Raw genomic sequence first — 18,815 nt, 5'->3', positions numbered from 1 at the left:
CGCAAGAGCGTCGCTCAAGACTCGGCACGCAAGAGGGGCGCGCAAGAACAGAGCGGTGTGTCCCCAGCCGCTGTTTTTACCTTCAATGACTTGATTGACTTGGGTCTGGAAGTTGTCAAAACTAAAAGGGGTGAGGAACCCCAGTGATCCCAAGTGGAAAGCCATGACAGGCGGAACACTGTCCTATAAAAAGGTAGAAAAAAAAACAAAAAAAATGGTAAACTCAAATGTATACGAGTAACATGCAATCATTTACTGGATGCTGAACTGCAGTACCAGACTCAGCCCATATGCATAAGTGGAGCCGATTTCAGACCTTTAATATTTTAGACACAAACGTCAATATTCATAGTTGTCAGAATATGCAATAGATGGTTTGCTGTCTTGACCAGAAAGGTCTTCATCAGATTGCATTAACAGCTTATAAGCCCCAGAGATGGCCGTTATCCACGGAAGGGCCACGTTCTGTGGGGCGCACATACTCCTCACTGTCTGGGGTATTAGAAAAGAAGGAGATGGGCAATATCCATTCCCCAGGAACAGTCCTTTGCTTTAAAGGTGGCGATCCTACAGTGATGATATCACATCCATCATTTACATGACCGCTGCAGCCAAATCACTGGTCTCAGGCAATGCCTATATGACACAGGAGCCTTAAAGGGAAGGTATCATCAGAAAGTCACCTATTGTTAAGGCTTTTATGTTACTTAGCACATTGATTTTATAGAAGAATTTAATGAGCATGATCTCATCAAGGAAGAGGTCATTGTACAGGGGGTACTGTGACAATACAGGATCCACCATTCACAATAGGTGATGTCACAGCTCACCTCCTCCCCCCACCTGTACAATGACTGATCATACCTCCATATACAGTATCTAATACAGGATCCACCATTCACAATTAGTGATATCTACTGTATTTAGAAAAGTTATCAGTCAGAGGAGGAAGTGGTTAGCTTTGACATCTATTGTGATTGGTGGATTCTGTGTTATCTCCTGTAAATAAAAGGATTTATAACTAAGCCATTGTACAGAAGGAGGTGGAGGTGAGCTGTGACCACCCAATGTGAATGGTGGTTCCTGTGTTATCTACTGTATATAGAGGTGTTATCAGCCATTGTAATCCTATCTGTGATGAGACAGAAAGTTTTCTGTGCAGAACAGGAAGTATGCATCACATTTAAAATAAATAAATAAAAAACAGAAACCAACCTGGAAAAGCGAGGATGCATAGAGCAAGGTCCCATCTCCTCCAAGGCAAATAATGAAGTCTATCTGGTTAGAGATGTCATCAAAATCTGGTGAGTGATTAAACATTGAGGTTAGCATTCGGGGCAGGTCCTGCCATTCTTTATTAGATCTGGGAATGCAGAAATGAAGATCTGGGTGTGGAGAGAGGAAAGAAAGGAGTGTCCTGACCATAGACAGCAGAGGCTGCCGAGGACGGGGGCGGCTCCAACCATCCGAATCACACAAGGTAACAAGAACCAGTTTAACAAGACACCTCCGCTCTCCTTGTTGGGTTCATGGCACGATTTGCAAAAGAAATGAAAAAAAAAAAAAAAAGGACCAGACCCAAAATTTCCAGAACACAATTGCATCTCAATATAGAGATGCATCCTCAGTAATAAGATTTAGGGGATGATGTGACCCTCCTGATTATGCTTAAAGGGGTGTCCAGGATTAGAAAACCAGGGCTGCTTTCTTGTGGAGGACTTGCAATACCAGACAAAACCTCATGGTCAGGGGGGCACTTTCTCAGCCAAGATTTTCTAATCCTGGACAACACCTTTAAAAGAAGATGAAAGCACAGATAAAAAACACACCACTTGTTCATCGTGCCTCTTCCTCCTACACCGCTCTGTGCCTGCTGCATTTTTTAAAGATCATTGGGAGTCTCGGGATACGGACCCAAACTAGAAAGACATGTAAAAAATGAAAAAATGTTCACAAAATATAGGTATTTTAAAATACAGGAAGAAAAAAAAAATTGTGTGTCTCAGCAGCTCAACACAGTGTGGCTGTAAGACAACTGGCTGCAGCAGAAGCTTCCCCCCTATGCCCTGACAGCAAAAAGAAAAAAAATGGTCTAAGTTCCCACCCTGAAGAATAAGGGGCAGGGTTCCATCACTTATCTAAAATATCAGCTGGACATTTGTTCTCTACACGTCCCAATTCTTTAGTCAAATATGTGAGACTTGGCGATCTTTTGACAAACTACCAAGCGAGGCTTCCGCTGCAGCCAGTTGTCTGACCACCACATACACAGTAGTGAGGAAGAGGCAGGGGGAGCAGCCAAGATCCTGAGACCTGTTGTCTAAGTATCGCCTCCTTCTCTCACATTCCTGTGGCTCCCTGCAGAAGGAGCCTTCCTTTTAGAGAACTGTGTGCCATAGGAGACAAAGTCTGTTATCGCTAGCCCACAAAATCAGGCCTTTTATAGTTTTACTGTTCCTTTAATATATTTACACTGTAGGAAGTGCTGTAAAGTGAGGCTGCACATTTACAATCCAGTCTCAAGATGTGATTAAGAGTCGTAACTACGAAAACAAACAGTGATGCGGGTCCGGTAATTGCAGCTACACATTTACATAACTGGATCATTACAAAGAGTAAGATTTTGGCAAATTTTAATTAACTTCTTAATCCTATTCATAGAGCAAGTAAACAGAATTGTGAAGGGGAGTACCTTCTCTAAAAGTGCAAAACTTCTTTTTGACTGGTCCAAAATTCTCGTCATTCACAATGGCGGGGTCCTCTAGGACCTTCTTCTCCACATAAACAATCATGTTCTTCTGCTAAATGAAGACGCAAGAGTTAAAACCGGACACCCATAGATCCATCGTGTGCAGAATATGACCGTTCCGAGCTTCCTAAAGACACAGCCATGCAGACAGGGATGCAAGCACTTAAGGGTGGTTTCACATTAGCGCTTTTTAAGCGCACGCACGGCCGGGGGTAGCTCCGCCCCCGAGCCGGCTCTCTGCCCGGCGTGCCCGCCCCTTGCTTGTAGCGCCGCCTCCTAGCGCACAGCGGCGCCTGCGATCGGCGCACCCTATCTTTAGCATAGGGTGCGCAGATCGTGCGCAGGCCGTGCGCTAGTTGCGCTTTGACCTGCTCTGCGCACTTTTGACGGTGCGCCGTGCGCGCCAAAATCCGAAAAGTATTAAGTTACGTACCGGTAACGGTATTTTTCGGAAGCCCATGACAGCACCACGAGAGAGGGGATCCGCCCTATAGGAACAGGAAACCTACAGATACAAAAGGGCGGCACCTCTCCCACGCATCAGTTGGATTACAGAGCTTGAGAGGCTACCATGGTTAGTACACAACATATGATATATACAACCTATCTACCCTATTTAACCGAATTATTTCATACCATCTCCCACCTATGGTGATTCTATAAACAATCTTCTAAAGGAGTGCACCTCTATACGTGAACAAGGGAGGAAACTAAGGGTGCTGTCATGGGCTTCCGAAAAATACCGTTACCGGTACGTAACTTAATACTTTATTCGGACTCCCATGACAGCACCACGAGAGAATTACAGAGATGTAAACTAACTTAGGGAGGGACTACAGCCTGCAGCACCCTTAGCCCGAAGGTGAGGTCTGAGGAGGCACCCATGTCTAACCGATAGTGGTTAAAAAAGGTGGAAGGAGATGACCAGGTGGCCGCCTTACATATTTGATCAATTGATACTCCAGATCTCTCCGCCCAGGATGATGCCATGGCCCGAGTGGAATGTGCCCTCAGGTTCTGTGGAGCCGGACCGCCACCTGCTGTGTAGGCAAGAGAGATAGCCTCCGTAATCCACCTTGCTAATGTGCGTTTTGATACTCTGTATCCTTTCCTGGAACCTTGGAAGGATAGGAATAATGCGTTCTCCTTCTTCCAAGGATCCGTGGCTGCTAAATATGTCAGTAAGCATCTTCTAATATCTAACGTCTGGAGTTTCTGCTCTTTAGGGTTGGTTGGGTTAGGGAGGAAGGAAGGCAGAACTATCTCCTGTGTCCTGTGGAATTGTGTTGCTACCTTGGGAAGGTATGCTGGATCTGGCCTTAGGATCACTCTATCCTGTAAGAACTCTGTGTAAGGAGGCAATCTGGAGAGTGCCTGTATGTCGCTCACCCTACGTGCGGATGTTATTGCTACCAGAAATGCTGTTTTAAGGGATATAATCTTTAGTGAGGCGGAATCTAAAGGTTCAAACGGACTTTCTGTCATGGCTGTAAGGACTAAGTTTAAGTCCCACGGTACGCATCTGTCTTTGTGTATAGGTCTCGATCTGGCCGCTGCTCTGATGAACCTTGCTACCCAATAATCTTTTGCAATATCAGCTGCAAACAGGGCCCCTAAGGCTGAAACTTGTACTTTTAGCGTGCTTGTGGAGAGACCCAATTCGAAACCTTTCTGGAGAAATTCCAGAATCTGTTTCGTGGGAATTCCATCTCTGATGTCAAAGTGAAAGGTGGACAGGAAGCGTTTCCAGGTCCTAGCATAGATATTAGTGGTGGTTAATTTTCTGCTTCTTAGGAGGGTGTCAATTAAGTTCTTGGAGAACCCTCTATTTTTTAACAGTGACCTTTCAAATACCACGCCGTCAAATGAAGTCCCGCTACTTGTGGGTGGCTGACTGGCCCCTGGTAGAGGAGATCCGGAAGGTTCGGCAATACCCAGGGATCGCCTATTGACATGGTCCTCAACCATGCGAACCAGGTCCTCCTGGGCCAAAAGGGGGCAATCAGTATGACTCTTGCCTGATCCTCTCTGATCTTCCTGACTACCAGAGGAAGAAGATTCAATGGTGGGAAGGCGTATGCCAGAGAAAAATCCCATCTTATCAGTAGGGCATCCACCGCCAGGGGATTTTCCCTGGGGTTCAGAGAGCAGAACAATCTTTCTTTTCTGTTTTTCCTGGTGGCAAAGAGGTCTACCTCTGGCTGGCCCCATCTGGCGGTAAATATTTTTGTTCAAGGCCCATTCTCCTTGTCTTAGAGCCTTGCGGCTTAAAAAGTCTGCTCTTACATTGTCTTTTCCGCTGATGTGGAGCGCGGTCAAAGATAGACAATTTTCCTCTGCTATCTGGAGGAGCCGTTCTGTTATCTGCAACAGAGCGCTGGAGCGGGTTCCACCTTGGTGGTTGACATATGCTACCGCTACCTGGTTGTCCGAGTGTATCCTCACATGATGGCCCTGCAGGTAGATAATGAGTTTCTTGACTGCCCGCTCTATCGCCAATAGTTCTCTCTGGTTGGATGAGATTTCAGAATTAGAATCCCACTGGCCCTGTACCACAATGTCCCCCATATGGGCTCCCCAACCGAAGGAATTTGCATCTGTGGTTATAATACGGGTTATCTGTGTTATCCAGGGCACCCCTGACGCTAGGTTCTCGCTCTCAAGCCACCATCTCAGTGATGTAACAGTTGAGGGGCTTCGACACATCCGACCTTGTAAGGAGCCTCCAAGGGCCCTGCTATTAAACAAGACGTCGTTTTGAAGGGTTCTGGTATGGAACTGTGCCCACCTTACTGCTGGGATGCATGAAGTTAGAGAACCAAACAGGGACATGGCCTGTCTGAGGGTCATAGATGGATTATCCATTGCCCGAAGGACCTGCTCCTGTATCTTTTGTATTTTATCTAGTGGTAGCAGGCACCGCTGAGTGTCTGAATTTAGTATCAACCCTAAAAATTTCTGTATCTTTAAGGGTTGGAGTCGGGATTTTTCGTAGTTTAAAATCCATCCCAGGTTTTCTAACCTGGATTTAGCTTTTTCTATCTGGCATTTACAATGACCCACCGATTTTCCTACAATCAAGAAATCGTCTAAATATGGAATGATTAAGACGTCCACCTCCCGTAAGTGAGCCATAACTTCGGCCACTAACTTTGTAAAAACCCTGGGTGCTGCTGAGAGACCAAAGGGAAGGGCTCTATACTGAAAATGACATACTGTGCCCTCTACTGAAACTGCCACCCTCAGGAACTGCTGGAAGTCTGTATGGATAGGTACATGATAGTACGCGTCTTTCAAATCTATGACTGCCATAAAACAACCTTTAAACAATATTTTTATTGTTGTATTAATGGACTCCATTTTGAATTTATGATTAATCAAAAACTCGTTAAGGGAACGAAGGTTTATAATCGTTCTGAATGTGTTATCAGGCTTCTGGATTAGAAACAGGGGAGAGTAAAACCCTCTTCCTCTTTCAGCCTCTGGAACCTCTACCAGAACATTTTTCTGACATAGGCTCAAGACTTCCGCTTCTAAAGCCGCTTGTTCGAGATGAGAAGATCTTAAGGGGGTCAGTTTAAAGGTGTTCCGCGGGATCTGGGTAAACTCCAACCTAAGCCCGGTGGATATTACCTTACGCGCCCAGTCACTATTCGTAATCTGTGACCATGCCGGGAAGAAGGATGACAGTCTACCCCCTATGGGAACCGCTAGTCATTGGCTTGGTTTCTTTTGATCTCTCGACGAGCGTGTAAACATATAGCCCGTACCTCGTCTCCTTCTGTCTTCCCATCTGGGTCGATCTCTAACAGGCGAAGAGTTGCGCCTTCTCCCCTGGCCAAATCTCCTTCTACCAAATGGGCGACGGTAGGACGCTGATGAAAGGTTTGGAAACTTTTTCTCGTCGTCCCCCGCCTTTTCAAGCAGCTCGTCTAGGACAGTCCCAAACAAATATTCGCCCTCACATGGAATCGCACAGAGCTTTGCTCTGGACTGGATGTCTCCCTGCCAGCACTTTAGCCACAGGGCTCTGCGAGCTGCGTTAGAAAGACCTGCTGCTCTGGCGGCCATTTTCACTGCATCCGCTGAGGCGTCTGCCAGGAAGGCTGCTCCCTCTTGGATGGTCGGTAGGGCCCCAAGAATTGTCTGTCTTGATGTACCCTGCTTTAGTTGTGACTCCAACTGGTCCAACCAGACCATCATGGACCTGGCCGTGCACGTTGAAGCCACTGCTGGTCTTAAGGACCCGGCCGCCATCTCCCAGGTGTTTTTTAGGAAAGTATCAGCTTTCCTATCTAAGGGATCTTTAAGGGCTCCCATGTCCTCAAATGGGAGCGAGGATTTTTTTGATGCCTTCGCAATGGCAGCGTCTAATTTGGGGGCTCTGTCCCAAGAACTTACTGCCGGATCGTTGAAGGGGTATCTCCTTTTGAGGGCGGGTGGTAGCGACCCTCTTTTGTCCGGTTTTTTCCACTCTCTGTGGATCAGATCCTGTATTTTTTGATTCAACGGAAAGACTCTCCGCTTCCTCTGTTCCAGCCCACCGAACATGACATCCTGCATGGATAAATGGGGCTTAGGCTCCTCTACCTCCATTGTCCCTCTGACTGCTTTGACCAGCTTATCTACCCGGTCAAGAGGCAGACAAAATCGCCCCGAGTCCTCTTCTCCTGAGGAGGACGAGGGAGATGAAGCCTGGGAGTCTCTGCTTTTTCTCCACTCTATCGAGGAATCAGATTCCGCCGGGACCTCGCCCCTTAGACTTTGCGGCTGAGACAAGGACTTTAGGGTTTCCCTCATTTCTACCCTGACAATGTCTCTCAAACTCGCCGCTACTGCAGGCGACTCATCTGCCACCGTCTGCTGAATACAAGGGGGGCACAATCTTTTGAGGCACGCATCCGGTAATGGGCATGCACAGAGTGCGCATTCCCTATGCTTATTTTTAGTTGTAGCTTTCTTTCCCTAGAAAAGAAAAAACACAGAAGGGGGGTCCCGTCACTGAGTGAACTTTCACGAAGATCACTTACCAGTGCCACAATCAAGTACCGGAGAACGAGGGGGATTTCTTTCGGTCGATGCTCCTGTCTGCCTGGAGGAGCTCTTACGAGTGGACTGGTCACTTCGTCCCGCATTACTGTCACGGGACCCTTTCTTTTTCTGTTTGACCTGCCGAAGGTCATCCAGGGGCGGCAGTGATGTTTGCCGCTGCTGCCCTTGCTTCTGCCGCTGCTGCTGCTGCTCTCGATCGCTTTCCATTACCACTGCTGCTGCTGCACACTGCTGCATGTAGTAATGTGGCCAAGGCAAGGAACCCTGCCCGGGTCCCGCCTAAATACCCCCTCCTCCGGTCAGCAGTATCCATGCCGCGCCCCTCCCCCCCCCTTAATGGAGCTCCCTACCCCAGCTGGCGCCCGAACTCGCGCCATCGGTGTTTCCGATGGGCGCCGCCATCTTGGAATTGCCGCGCATGCGCAGTGGCGCGCTGACCCGGAAGCGCCTCCTCCGCCCGCCCCCTGACGTCACCGCTACCCCGGAAACGCCGGAAGCCCCGCGGGACGCCCGGGAGCTTCGGAGCAGCGCCGGTCGCAGCCCCCTGCACAGCGCTGCCACCCATGTGCGCCGCCGGAGCCGGAAATCCCCGGGGGGGGGTATACTTACCGGCGGCGGCTAAATTCCTGGAGACGGCCATCCTCCGGACGCCGCTCCCTGCTGTCCACGCCACCGCCGTGACACCCATCCTGGGCCACCGTGGCGTCTTCCAGGAAATCCGAACCAGGCCGAGGTAGGAGACCCCCTCGCTACCGGTGTCGGCTGGCCGGCCTGGGATCCAAATCTTCTGTAGGATCCCGTCCCCTCAGGAACAGGAAACCAACTGATGCGTGGGAGAGGTGCCGCCCTTTTGTATCTGTAGGTTTCCTGTTCCTATAGGGCGGATCCCCTCTCTCGTGGTGCTGTCATGGGAGTCCGAATAAAGTTCCTACGTTTTCATCAGGGAGGGAGGAGAAATCCGTTGTTGGACTCCTCTGGCAGTGGCTTACTTCCCCAGAAACCAAAAAGGATCTGATGGTTAAATGCCACCTGCCTGATCCTTCTCTCTCCCCCTGACAGAAGATGTTGGGGGACTCCAAAACATGTTCATCAGCTTCTACCAAATTCTCCCCCCAAAAGTGCTTTTGTCAAATATGCATGTTTCTCGAAGAGCCCTTTTTTCACGTACATGGATGCTTCCACTTCTTTTAATACCTGTTTGGACGGTGTCCATATTCCCCCAAACCTAGCCTAGTAGACAATCATCATCAGATCCCTCTTACCTCCGTAAGGAACACACAGAGTTCCTTGAAGGGCTGCAGCAGACTGGCATCTCGGACCTTCTTGATCACTAGCACACTTTTGGGTGGCTTGTTCCATGTTAATAGCTGGCTCGCAGGGTCCTGAATATGCCTAAAAATTCAGAATTAAAAATAACATTTAAGGGCCGCAAAATACCATAATGTAAAATGTTCATTATCCACTCCTCCAGAATCTACCCGGTCAGACTAATAACAAGTCTACCGAAGCTAAAAGTCTCCGGCAGGCATTGTGAGCCACTGCCGATATATCAGAGATAACTCCATTCCCAAAGAACCTTGAGTCGTGACCGCACAGGGACGTCATAAGTCTTAAGAAGGCGTTGGAGCATTTTGTAGACATGTAGATGGCAAACATGCTTGTGAGGGTCCTGGCACAAGATGTGGCTTCCCGTGTTACAGGGTAAATGATCTGTGCCGCGTGGCTCATAATGGAGCCATGAGGTGGGTGGTCACCAGACGACTCCAAGAGCCAATCAGGAACATGTAAAGACGATAGGAGACGGCGAGAAGGAAAATGCCGCAATCACAGTAATGACCAGAACGTGCGGTAATTGCATCGCCTTTTTATAGAGCACTTACCCTACATGACCTGAAAAAGGAGCAGTCAGGTCAGTGATTGCACTCCTACCAGGAAAGGGCAAGGCTGGGATTCATTACAGCTGGAGAGCCATAGGATCGGGTCATTGTGACAACATTCGCGGTCCGATCGAAGCAATAAAATATCACACATAACCCAAATCTTACATCACATCTACGTATTGCGTAATGTCAAGTGGTGGTGGCGGCCTGCCTCAGCTTAGGGAAGGGGAGGGGGGGTAAGTGGCGGTGGCATGCCTCAGTTTAGAGGGAGAGCAAGTGGCGGCGGCCTGCCTCATCTTAGGGAAGTGGGGGCAAGTGGCAACACCCTGGCTCTGCTTAGGAGGGGGGCAGCCTGCCTCATTTTAGAGGGGAAGCAAGTGGCGGCAGCCTGCCTCAGCTTAGGGAAGGGGAAGGCAAGTGGCGACAGCCTGCCTCAGCTTAGGAGGGGGGCAAGTGGAAGCGGCCTGCCTCAGCTTAGGGAAGGGGAGGGCAAGTGGTGACTGCCTGCCTCAGCTTAGTAGGGAGGCAAGTGGAGGTGGCCTGCCTCAGCTTGGAAGGGGGGGGGGGTGGAGTGGTGGCGGCCTGCATCAGCATGGGGGGGGGGGGGTCAAGTGGCAGAAGCCATCCTTGGCTTTTTCACTGTACTGAAAAGATGGCGAGCCACACACTTTCATGGAGTGGGATCCCTCAAAAACTATTTTTTATTTTTTTTTTTACAATGAGTCTATGATCAAGACACTCAACTGCATGCTGCAGACATTGGGGCTTTACTTTCATGATGTGACCAGAGCCGGCTTGAACTCTTGTTTGTAGAACTCAGTGCCAATTAGTATGGGCACCATCCCAGATCCCAAAGAGGTTGTCCAAGGTACGCTGCAATCCAGGAGCAGGGAAAGCTGGGTGACCGTCTAATGGGAAGTCTTGGTGCTTGTTACTCTGCTTTCCCACAGATACGATCGGGACCCACTGGATGTGGCATCAGCAATGCTCTCATGGCTGAGCCCAATATGCCTAAATAAGTAGGAAGGTGACTCGCACATGGGATTAGTGGCTGCTGAGTAATAGGAGCGTGCACTTCATGTCAGCAGCAGCTCATTGTCACAGGCAGACGGAGGACAGGCACCTATTGTGGTGACAGAAACAGCTGATACACAGATTTCCCATACACCCCGCACAGCGCTGCTCTGCGGCTCTCCAGCTGTTGTGAAACAATCCCCTGATATAAGAATACTGATCTACACAGATATTACATGCACTGACAAAAATTGGTCTGAAGCACCTTGGAGAGGAAATGCTACAGGACGCCCGGGCAACCGGCAATGTGCACTGCTTATTGTGGTTATGTCAGTGTGATTCACGGCCAGTAGCGAGCCCGTATCAGCCTGACCATAATAAACAAATATTTATCTATACCATGTACAAATAACATTTAAACACAACAAACATATAAATTACATGGGGAGGCGCCACATAAAGGTCCCTAACAAATGTTCACGTCTTCCATTTATAACGCAGAGCTTACTATCTGCCGATAAATAAATATAAGTACATTCTTCCCTTCCTGACAGAGTTACCACGTACAACACACCCAGCTCTGCTACACCACCACCGATCCATTAATTGCTCAAAAGGGATTTCTCTACACACAATCAGTGCAAGAAGTGCAATTTAAAAAAAAAAAAAGCAAAACACACCAAAAGCAGAGTAAACTCGGCAGACGTCTATATGATAAGCGTAGTATAAAAAGGAAGAAATATACAGACATTGCTGCCCATCCCGTCCAGAAGGGCAAGTTCTGGTGAAATCAGACAGTGTCCACAACTGCAGAATAAGCAGAGCCGGGGCAGCGCGACATGCCTGGAAAGCTGCCCTGGGATCTGTGTATTCCCCGTGTCCATTCTTTGCTCACATTATGCCCTTACTCATGCTGACAAAGCACAACATTCCCCCCCCACACACACACACTTATACCACCCCGGGGCACGACGCAGGGTGGCCCGGCTGGAGATACTACTGACCAGTGCCAGGTGTTCTTGGGAAGGTTTCTAGGTTTCACTTTGTCAAAAATCTTCATGGTGTCTTGCATAAATCTCACAGACGGGGAGAAAAAAAAAAAAAAATTTTTAGGGATGATGTTATTGGCAGGAAGACATCGTGCAGGGCAAAAATCCAAAAAGACGGAGAGGAGGGTGGAAAGAAAAAACAAAAAACCCGAGGAGACGTCTTCGCCTGTGTCAGGCGGCCAGGAAGAGACCTTGACAATTACAGATCAAGTCATTTCTACAGGAGGAGATCTTGGTTATGGGGTCTTCTATCCCGGGGGCGTAAGTGAAAGCTGCACGTGTTGCTAAATGGTGGCAGCAGAGTGTGAGCTCGCCGAGCCTCCACACGGTTATCGGCCATTCCACTCGCAGGGCAGGGGATAGGTCGCTCCTTTTGCAAACCTTAAGACGCACAAACTTCCTTAAGATAAAAAAAAAAAAAAAAAAAAAAAATCAACGAGCGACTTGAACAGATTCCCTACTCGGCGCAGACAACAGCCGCTTGTCCTGGGAGCTCGGCAAGTTTACAAGAGATGGTGGTCGGACGAAGAAGGGGGGCGTGAAGAATCAATGAAGGCTCGTCCAGGTACTCCGGCTCAGTATGGCAGGCAGCCAGCGCACGGCCCCTTAAGACGAGCTGACTATTACATAACACTGATCCTGCCCAGTAGGAGGAGAGCGGCTCCATCAGGTGGAGGGAGCAGGGAGGGGAGTAAATGATGCACATCTTCATATTACCAGGGCTGATCGGACAGATGAGGACACCAGGAAGCCAAGTCCATCCTGTTCCCCAAACCGGTGATGGTGCCAGAGAATTACAAGGCACATCAGGACTCTAGGGGTTCGTTCACACGGCGCATTTTTGATGTGGCAAAAATGCAGCACTTTACAGTAAGAGCAAAGTGAATGGGATTGCAGAAGCCTCATGCACACAGAGGTTTTTCCTGCCAAGAGACAAGTTTATGGTGCAGAAATGTCCGATGCAAAATACTTAAAGTGTGCACATAGCCTAAAAGACTGGACCTCTGACAATAGAGGACCGCAGCTGGTGAAACGAACCCCGCACCTCTGATAAGGGACTGGAGAGACGAACCCTGCATCTCCAATAATTGGTACTGCGGCCGAGGAGACAAACTCCACACCTCTGATAACAGGGGACTACGGCTGAGGAGACAAACCCCGCACCTCTAACAATAGGAGACTGCAGCTGAGGAGACAAACCCCGCACCTCTGATAAGGAACTGGAGAGACGAACCCTGCATCTCCAATAATAGGGTACTGCTACTGAGGAGACGAACTCCACACCTCTGATAACAGGGGACTACGGCTGAGGAGACAAACCCCGCACCTCTAACAATAGGAGACTGCAGCTGAGGAGACAAACCCCGCACCTCTGATAAGGAACTGGAGAGACGAACCCTGCATCTCCAATAATAGGGTACTGCTACTGAGGAGACGAACTCCACACCTCTGATAACAGGGGACTACGGCTGAGGAGACAAACCCCGCACCTCTAACAATAGGAGACTGCAGCTGAGGAGACAAACCCCGCACCTCTGATAATAAGGGACTGCGGCTAAGGAGACGAACTCCGCACCTCTGATAACAGGAGACTGAGGCTGAGGAGACGAACCCCGCACCTCTGATAAGGAACTGGAGAGACGAACCCCGCATCTCCAATAATAGGGTACTGCTACTGAGGAGACGAACTCCACGCCTCTGATAACAGGGGACTACGGCTGAGGAGACAAACCCCGCACCTCTGATAAGGAACTGGAGAGACGAACCCCGCATCTCCAATAATAGGGTACTGCTACTGAGGAGACGAACTCCGCACCTCTGATAACAGGGGACTGCAGCTGACGAGACGAACCCCGCACCTCCGGTAACAGGGGACTGCGGTTGAGGAGACGAAACTCGCACCTCTGATAAGGGACTGCAGCTGAGGAGACGAACTCCGCATCTCCAATAATAGGGTACTGCGGCTAAGGAGAAGAAACTCGCACCTCTGACAATAGGGGACTGCAGCTGAGGAGACGAACCCCGCACCTCTGACACTAGGGGACTGCAGCTGAGGAGACGAACCATGCACCTCTGAGAAGAAACTCGCACCTCTGACAATAGGGGACTGCAGCTGAGGAGACGAACCCCGCACCTCTGACACTAGGGGACTGCAGCTGAGACGAACCATGCACCTCTGATAAGGGACTGCAGCTGAGGAGACGAACCCCGCATCTCCAATAATAGGGGACTGCGGCTGAGGAGACAAAACTTGCACCTCTGACAATAGGGGACTGCAGCTGAGGAGACGAACCCCGCACCTCTGATAATAAGGGACTGCGGCTAAGGAGACGAACTCCGCACCTCTGATAACAGGAGACTGAGGCTGAGGAGACGAACCCTGCAAATTCAATAATAGGGGACTGCGGCTGAGGAGACGAACCCCGCACCTCTGACAATAGGGGACTGCAGCTGAGGAGACGAACCCCGCACTTCTGATAAGGGACTGCAGCTGAGGAGACGAACCCCGCATCTCCAATAATAGGGGACTGCGGCTGAGGAGACAAAACTCGCACCTCTGACAATAGGGGACTGCAGCTGAGGAGACGAACCCCGCACCTCTGATAATAAGGGACTGCAGCTGAGGAGACAAACTCCGCATCTCCAATAATAGGGGACTGCGGCTGAGGAGACGAACCCCGCATCTCCAATAATAGGGGACTGCGGCTGAGGAGACAAAACTCGCACCTCTGACAATAGGGGACAGCAGCTGAGGAGACGAACCCCGCACCTCTGATAATAAGGGACTGCGGCTAAGGAGACGAACTCCGCACCTCTGATAACAGGGGACTGAGGCTGAGGAGACGAACCCCGCAAATTCAATAATAGGGGACTGCGGCTGAGGAGATGAAACCCGCACCTCTGACAATAGGAAACTGCGGCTGAGGAGATGAACCCCGCACCTTTGGTAATAGGAAACTGCGGCTGAGGAGGCGAATATCGCACCTTTGGTAATAGGAAACTGCGGCTGAGGAGACAAACTCCGCACCTCTGACAATAGGAGACTGCAGCTGAGGAGACGAACCCCGCACCTCTGATAATAAGGGACTGCAGCTGAGGAGACAAACTCCGCATCTCCAATAATAGGGGACTGCGGCTGAGGAGATGAAGCCCGCACCTCTGACAATAGGGGACAGCAGCTGAGGAAACGAACCCCGCACCTCTGACAATAGGGGACAGCAGCTGAGGAAACGAACCCCGCACCTCTGATAATAAGGGACTGCGGCTAAGGAGACGAACCCCGCACCTCTGATAACAGGGGACTGAGGCTGAGGAGACGAACCCCGCAAATTCAATAATAGGGGACTGCGGCTGAGGAGATGAAACCCGCACCTCTGACAATAGGAAACTGCGGCTGAGGAGATGAACCCCGCACCTTTGGTAATAGGAAACTGCGGCTGAGGAGACAAACTCCGCACCTCTGACAATAGGAGACTGCAGCTGAGGAGACGAACACCGCACCTCTGATAACAGGGGTGTTTTATTTGATCTCAGTTTACATAGAGTACAGTGCCTGGTGTGATTACATCATAGAAGTCTATGTGCAAACATTGAGCCGGCTGGAAAAGGCTGGGCGACTTCAGCTCTGAAGCACATGTGAACGCAGCTGTCAATATGGTGGATATTGCAGAAGTGGACCGCACTACTCTCTATAGGAAATAATGCAAACAGCAATATCCGCACAGTAATGGCTTTGGCATTTGGCAATTACTGGAAGGTTATTTTTATATTATTTGATGTCTGCTGCTTTAAATTGAGGTCCTAAATGATGCCATTATCAAGATTACAGGGTTTTTATAAGATTAAACACGTCTATTGACACCTATTTATGTGTCATAGGTTTTACCAAGAAAAAAAAACGTAGCATTATCAGAGACAGGGAAAATCCACATCAGTGCACCAATGGCATACGGGAAGTAAAATCCATAAAAACTATTAATAAACCTTCGACCGTCAATTATTTAGATAAGAGGCTTAAAACGCTTTTGTACACGAGACAATCTAAATTAATACGTCTCTTCTCAGGTCAAAATTTATTTTTTTACTAGATTAAAAAAAAAAAAAAAAAAAAGTAATACGGGATATTGTACAGATAGATATAGCGAGTTCTAAGTGTAATGCCCCGAGCGTCCACCAGAGGGCACAGCCAAGAAACGTAAATAAACAAAAGTAACAAGAAAAGTCAAAAAGCAAATTAAAATAAGTTGAGGGAATCGGATCAGCTGCTGTTTATGGCAGATAGCTGCTCTTTGCTTTAGTTTTAAACCATAGTCCCTGTTTTAAAAATCTTTGCTATACGTCAATGACGAGCGACGCTCTGATACAGAGCCCCGCGATCAGTCCTGATCACATTCACCTTACACAGCGGAGCATCTCGTCACAGTGTAGCAGAGATTTTTTTCTTGCACCTGTGACAGGACGGATCTTTTGACTTTGGAAACAATTAATGAATTCATTCAGTGAGAGCAAGCAGAGATCTTAAAAATCAGTTTATAAAAAAAAAAGCGTCATTCTTCATCATGTCAAAATCCCTTTATGTCGCTGGACGGCACACCGGGGCACGCACTGAACGGCATACCAGCCTGCTGTGTACAAAGCTCCATATTTACTGTACTGATAACAAGCGGCTTATCTCCAAATCAAAGGTCATTTTTTACAGGAGCGATGTCTGAAACACACAGACTTTAAAACACGACACAGAGGTATGAGTAATGATCCATGATGGATGCCGTAGGCAAGAGCCAGCAATGACGTGTGGCTCTGGGTAGACTGAATGGTGCATGTTGGCAACAGGACAGGACATTCGAGCACGATCAGCGACATCGCAGCAGGGGCCCGGTCGCCGCTATGTGTCACATGTAGCGAGAAGCGAGATCGCTGTTGCGTCACAAAATTGGTGACGTGACAGCGATCTCGCTAACGATCTCACTATGCGAGACAGGGCCTTAAACCTACACTCATCCGTTAAGAAGCCTGAGGACCTCGGGGGTTCTGCACATGGTGGAGTTAGGTGGTGACGTGACCTGAGGCTGTTGCTCTTCCCAAACAATGAGAACTTTAGAACTTTATTTGCCTAAAAATCATAAGATCAATGCGATTTCCCTCCCATGTTTGCCCAGTACAACAAAGCCTGCAGAGTCAATACTGTTGTGGCGTTCCCATCAAGTGTGAATCACAGGGCTCATATGGAAGAAATGCCAACCGCGCCGACTGCACCTAATATTACTGAACCTAGACAATTATTTACTCCACCCAAGTGTCCTGCTCTGATCCCAAACCTTCCGGGGACTGGACTCAACATAAAAAGGGAGAGACAACAGAGCGTTAATCATTACACCATCCTACCCCCACTGTGGCTCTCCCTGCTGGGGTCCTCACCTATCACTGATTTTTTTTTTCTTGGCTGTAAAGGGCCTGTCACACTAAGCTATATCGCTAGCAATATCGCTGTAACGTCACTGGTTTTTGGGACGTTGCAGCGATATTGCTAGCGATAACGCTATGTCTGAAACTCACCTCCGACCGTTCGACCGCTGGTTATCGCTGATCGCGCGAGAACGGCCTGGGCCGTTTCTCGTCGTCAGCTTCCTGTGGCGCCGACGAGCGGCGCATGGACGCTGGCGGGAGGACGTCAGGATCGCCTCGTCTGACAGGTAAGTAGCGACCCCTGCTATGTCGCTGGTGATATCTGCCTGTGTGGCAGCTCACTAGCGACCACTTAGCGATGCACCAGCGATCCTGACCGGGTCATATCGCTGGTCGGGATCGCTGGTGAATCGTGACAGTACCTTAAGTTTGTGGCCAGGAAAAGTCGAAATGCAAAAATCAGCCGCCATTAACAATCAATTATCGGTCAGTGCAGATCTGCAGTAATATTGACTCCACAGTTGACAGCACCATGGCTGCTTTTAATACATCCAGGTATAGCAATCGTAGGACTGAGAAGAGCCCCGAAAAGTGCAATGAAAACACTGACAGCGCGGATGACTAAGCGGCTCGTGGACAATTACTTACATGATCGCTTTTGGATTCTGCAGCATACAGGCCTTTGGTCCGAAGGTGGTTACTGGGCATGGTCCATGCATGGATCTGGTTCTCCTGCATAGAGGAAAAAAACAGACATATGTGAGATGCGATCAAGTCAGGAAACCGAATATCTAAAACGAGTCTAAAACAGAGAAAAACAAAATAATTTTAGATTTAAATGGAACAAACATTATGGAAATTATCAGAGATTTTTAAAAAAAAAGTTGCTCCTGCTCTCACATCTCCTGCTGTGTCACTAAATTACTGAGAAACTGCAGCTGCATCCCCTTCTCCCTCTCTTCTAATTACCCTAGGGGTATGTGGACATAAGGTCTTGTAAACACCACCAAATCTGCTCAGTTTTTAAAGTAGAAAACGCTTTAGGAAAACAGTGGTATTTTTCCTGAAGTGTCTTCTTTGCCGTCTCCGTGGTAGTTTTCGTGGCTTTTTCTAAATGTAATGCATGTAAAGCTAGAGACGATACCAAGCAGAAGTCGCCTGATGAATGCACCGGTTACTACTTTTAGCCGCTTCTCAGCTTTTAAAGCCTGAAGAGGTCCTCAAGGCTTTATTTCCTACTGACAGCGGCGCCATCCTTGTCTGTAGGATGTGCCTGGTATTGCAGCCCAAGAGATGAAAGTGCGGCGGTCTCTCTTCTAATCTCCGATAATCCCTTTAAGGGTCTATTGTGTAAGAACAACGCAGATTAGGATATATAACAGTGTTCAGATGTAGATTTTTTCTGATCATTGCTGACCACTACTACACTGCGCCGCTTGTTTTTTTTCTCATGTTCCTTCTTTTAAGATTTGCAGAAAAGGCAAAGAGCTATGGAAACTTCATGTAAGAGGGAAGAAAATGCTTTGTAATACAGCCGGGGCATCACAAAAGCTGACGTTCAAAGGACAAGATCCTATGTTACATGTGACATCATGGGAACTGGAGCGCAGCCGAGGTCCAAGGGCCGGGAAGCAGCACAATACAGGAGAGGTGGAGAAGGCGCCA

The 18,815-nt window shown here is 48.7% G+C and overlaps 1 protein-coding gene across 6 annotated transcripts in view; it reads right to left on the bottom strand.

Annotated features, from left to right (window-relative positions):
* Positions 1 to 18,815, bottom strand: part of NADK (NAD kinase) — an 88,107-nt gene that overhangs the window by 15,105 nt on the left and 54,187 nt on the right. For 4 of the 6 annotated variants that reach the window (XM_073585418.1, XM_073585417.1, XM_073585419.1 and 1 more), the window contains exons 3-7: positions 17,799 to 17,882; positions 9,064 to 9,193; positions 2,693 to 2,801; positions 1,216 to 1,301; positions 81 to 183 (exon numbers count right to left, since the gene is read on the bottom strand). In XM_073585418.1, coding sequence (XP_073441519.1) covers positions 81 to 183; positions 1,216 to 1,301; positions 2,693 to 2,801; positions 9,064 to 9,193; positions 17,799 to 17,882 — 512 coding nt within the window. Of the gene's footprint in view, positions 1 to 80; positions 184 to 1,215; positions 1,302 to 2,692; positions 2,802 to 9,063; positions 9,194 to 11,699; positions 12,370 to 17,798; positions 17,883 to 18,815 lie in introns of those variants that run through there. The other 2 variants (XM_073585421.1, XM_073585422.1) reach the window with 2 other exon arrangements.

Source organism: Dendrobates tinctorius, unplaced genomic scaffold (genome assembly GCF_039654945.1).
Source record: "Dendrobates tinctorius isolate UK_male_01 unplaced genomic scaffold, ASM3965494v1 ptg000086l, whole genome shotgun sequence".
NCBI lineage: Eukaryota > Metazoa > Chordata > Amphibia > Anura > Dendrobatidae > Dendrobates > Dendrobates tinctorius.
This window is presented reverse-complemented; position numbering and strand designations above follow the sequence as displayed.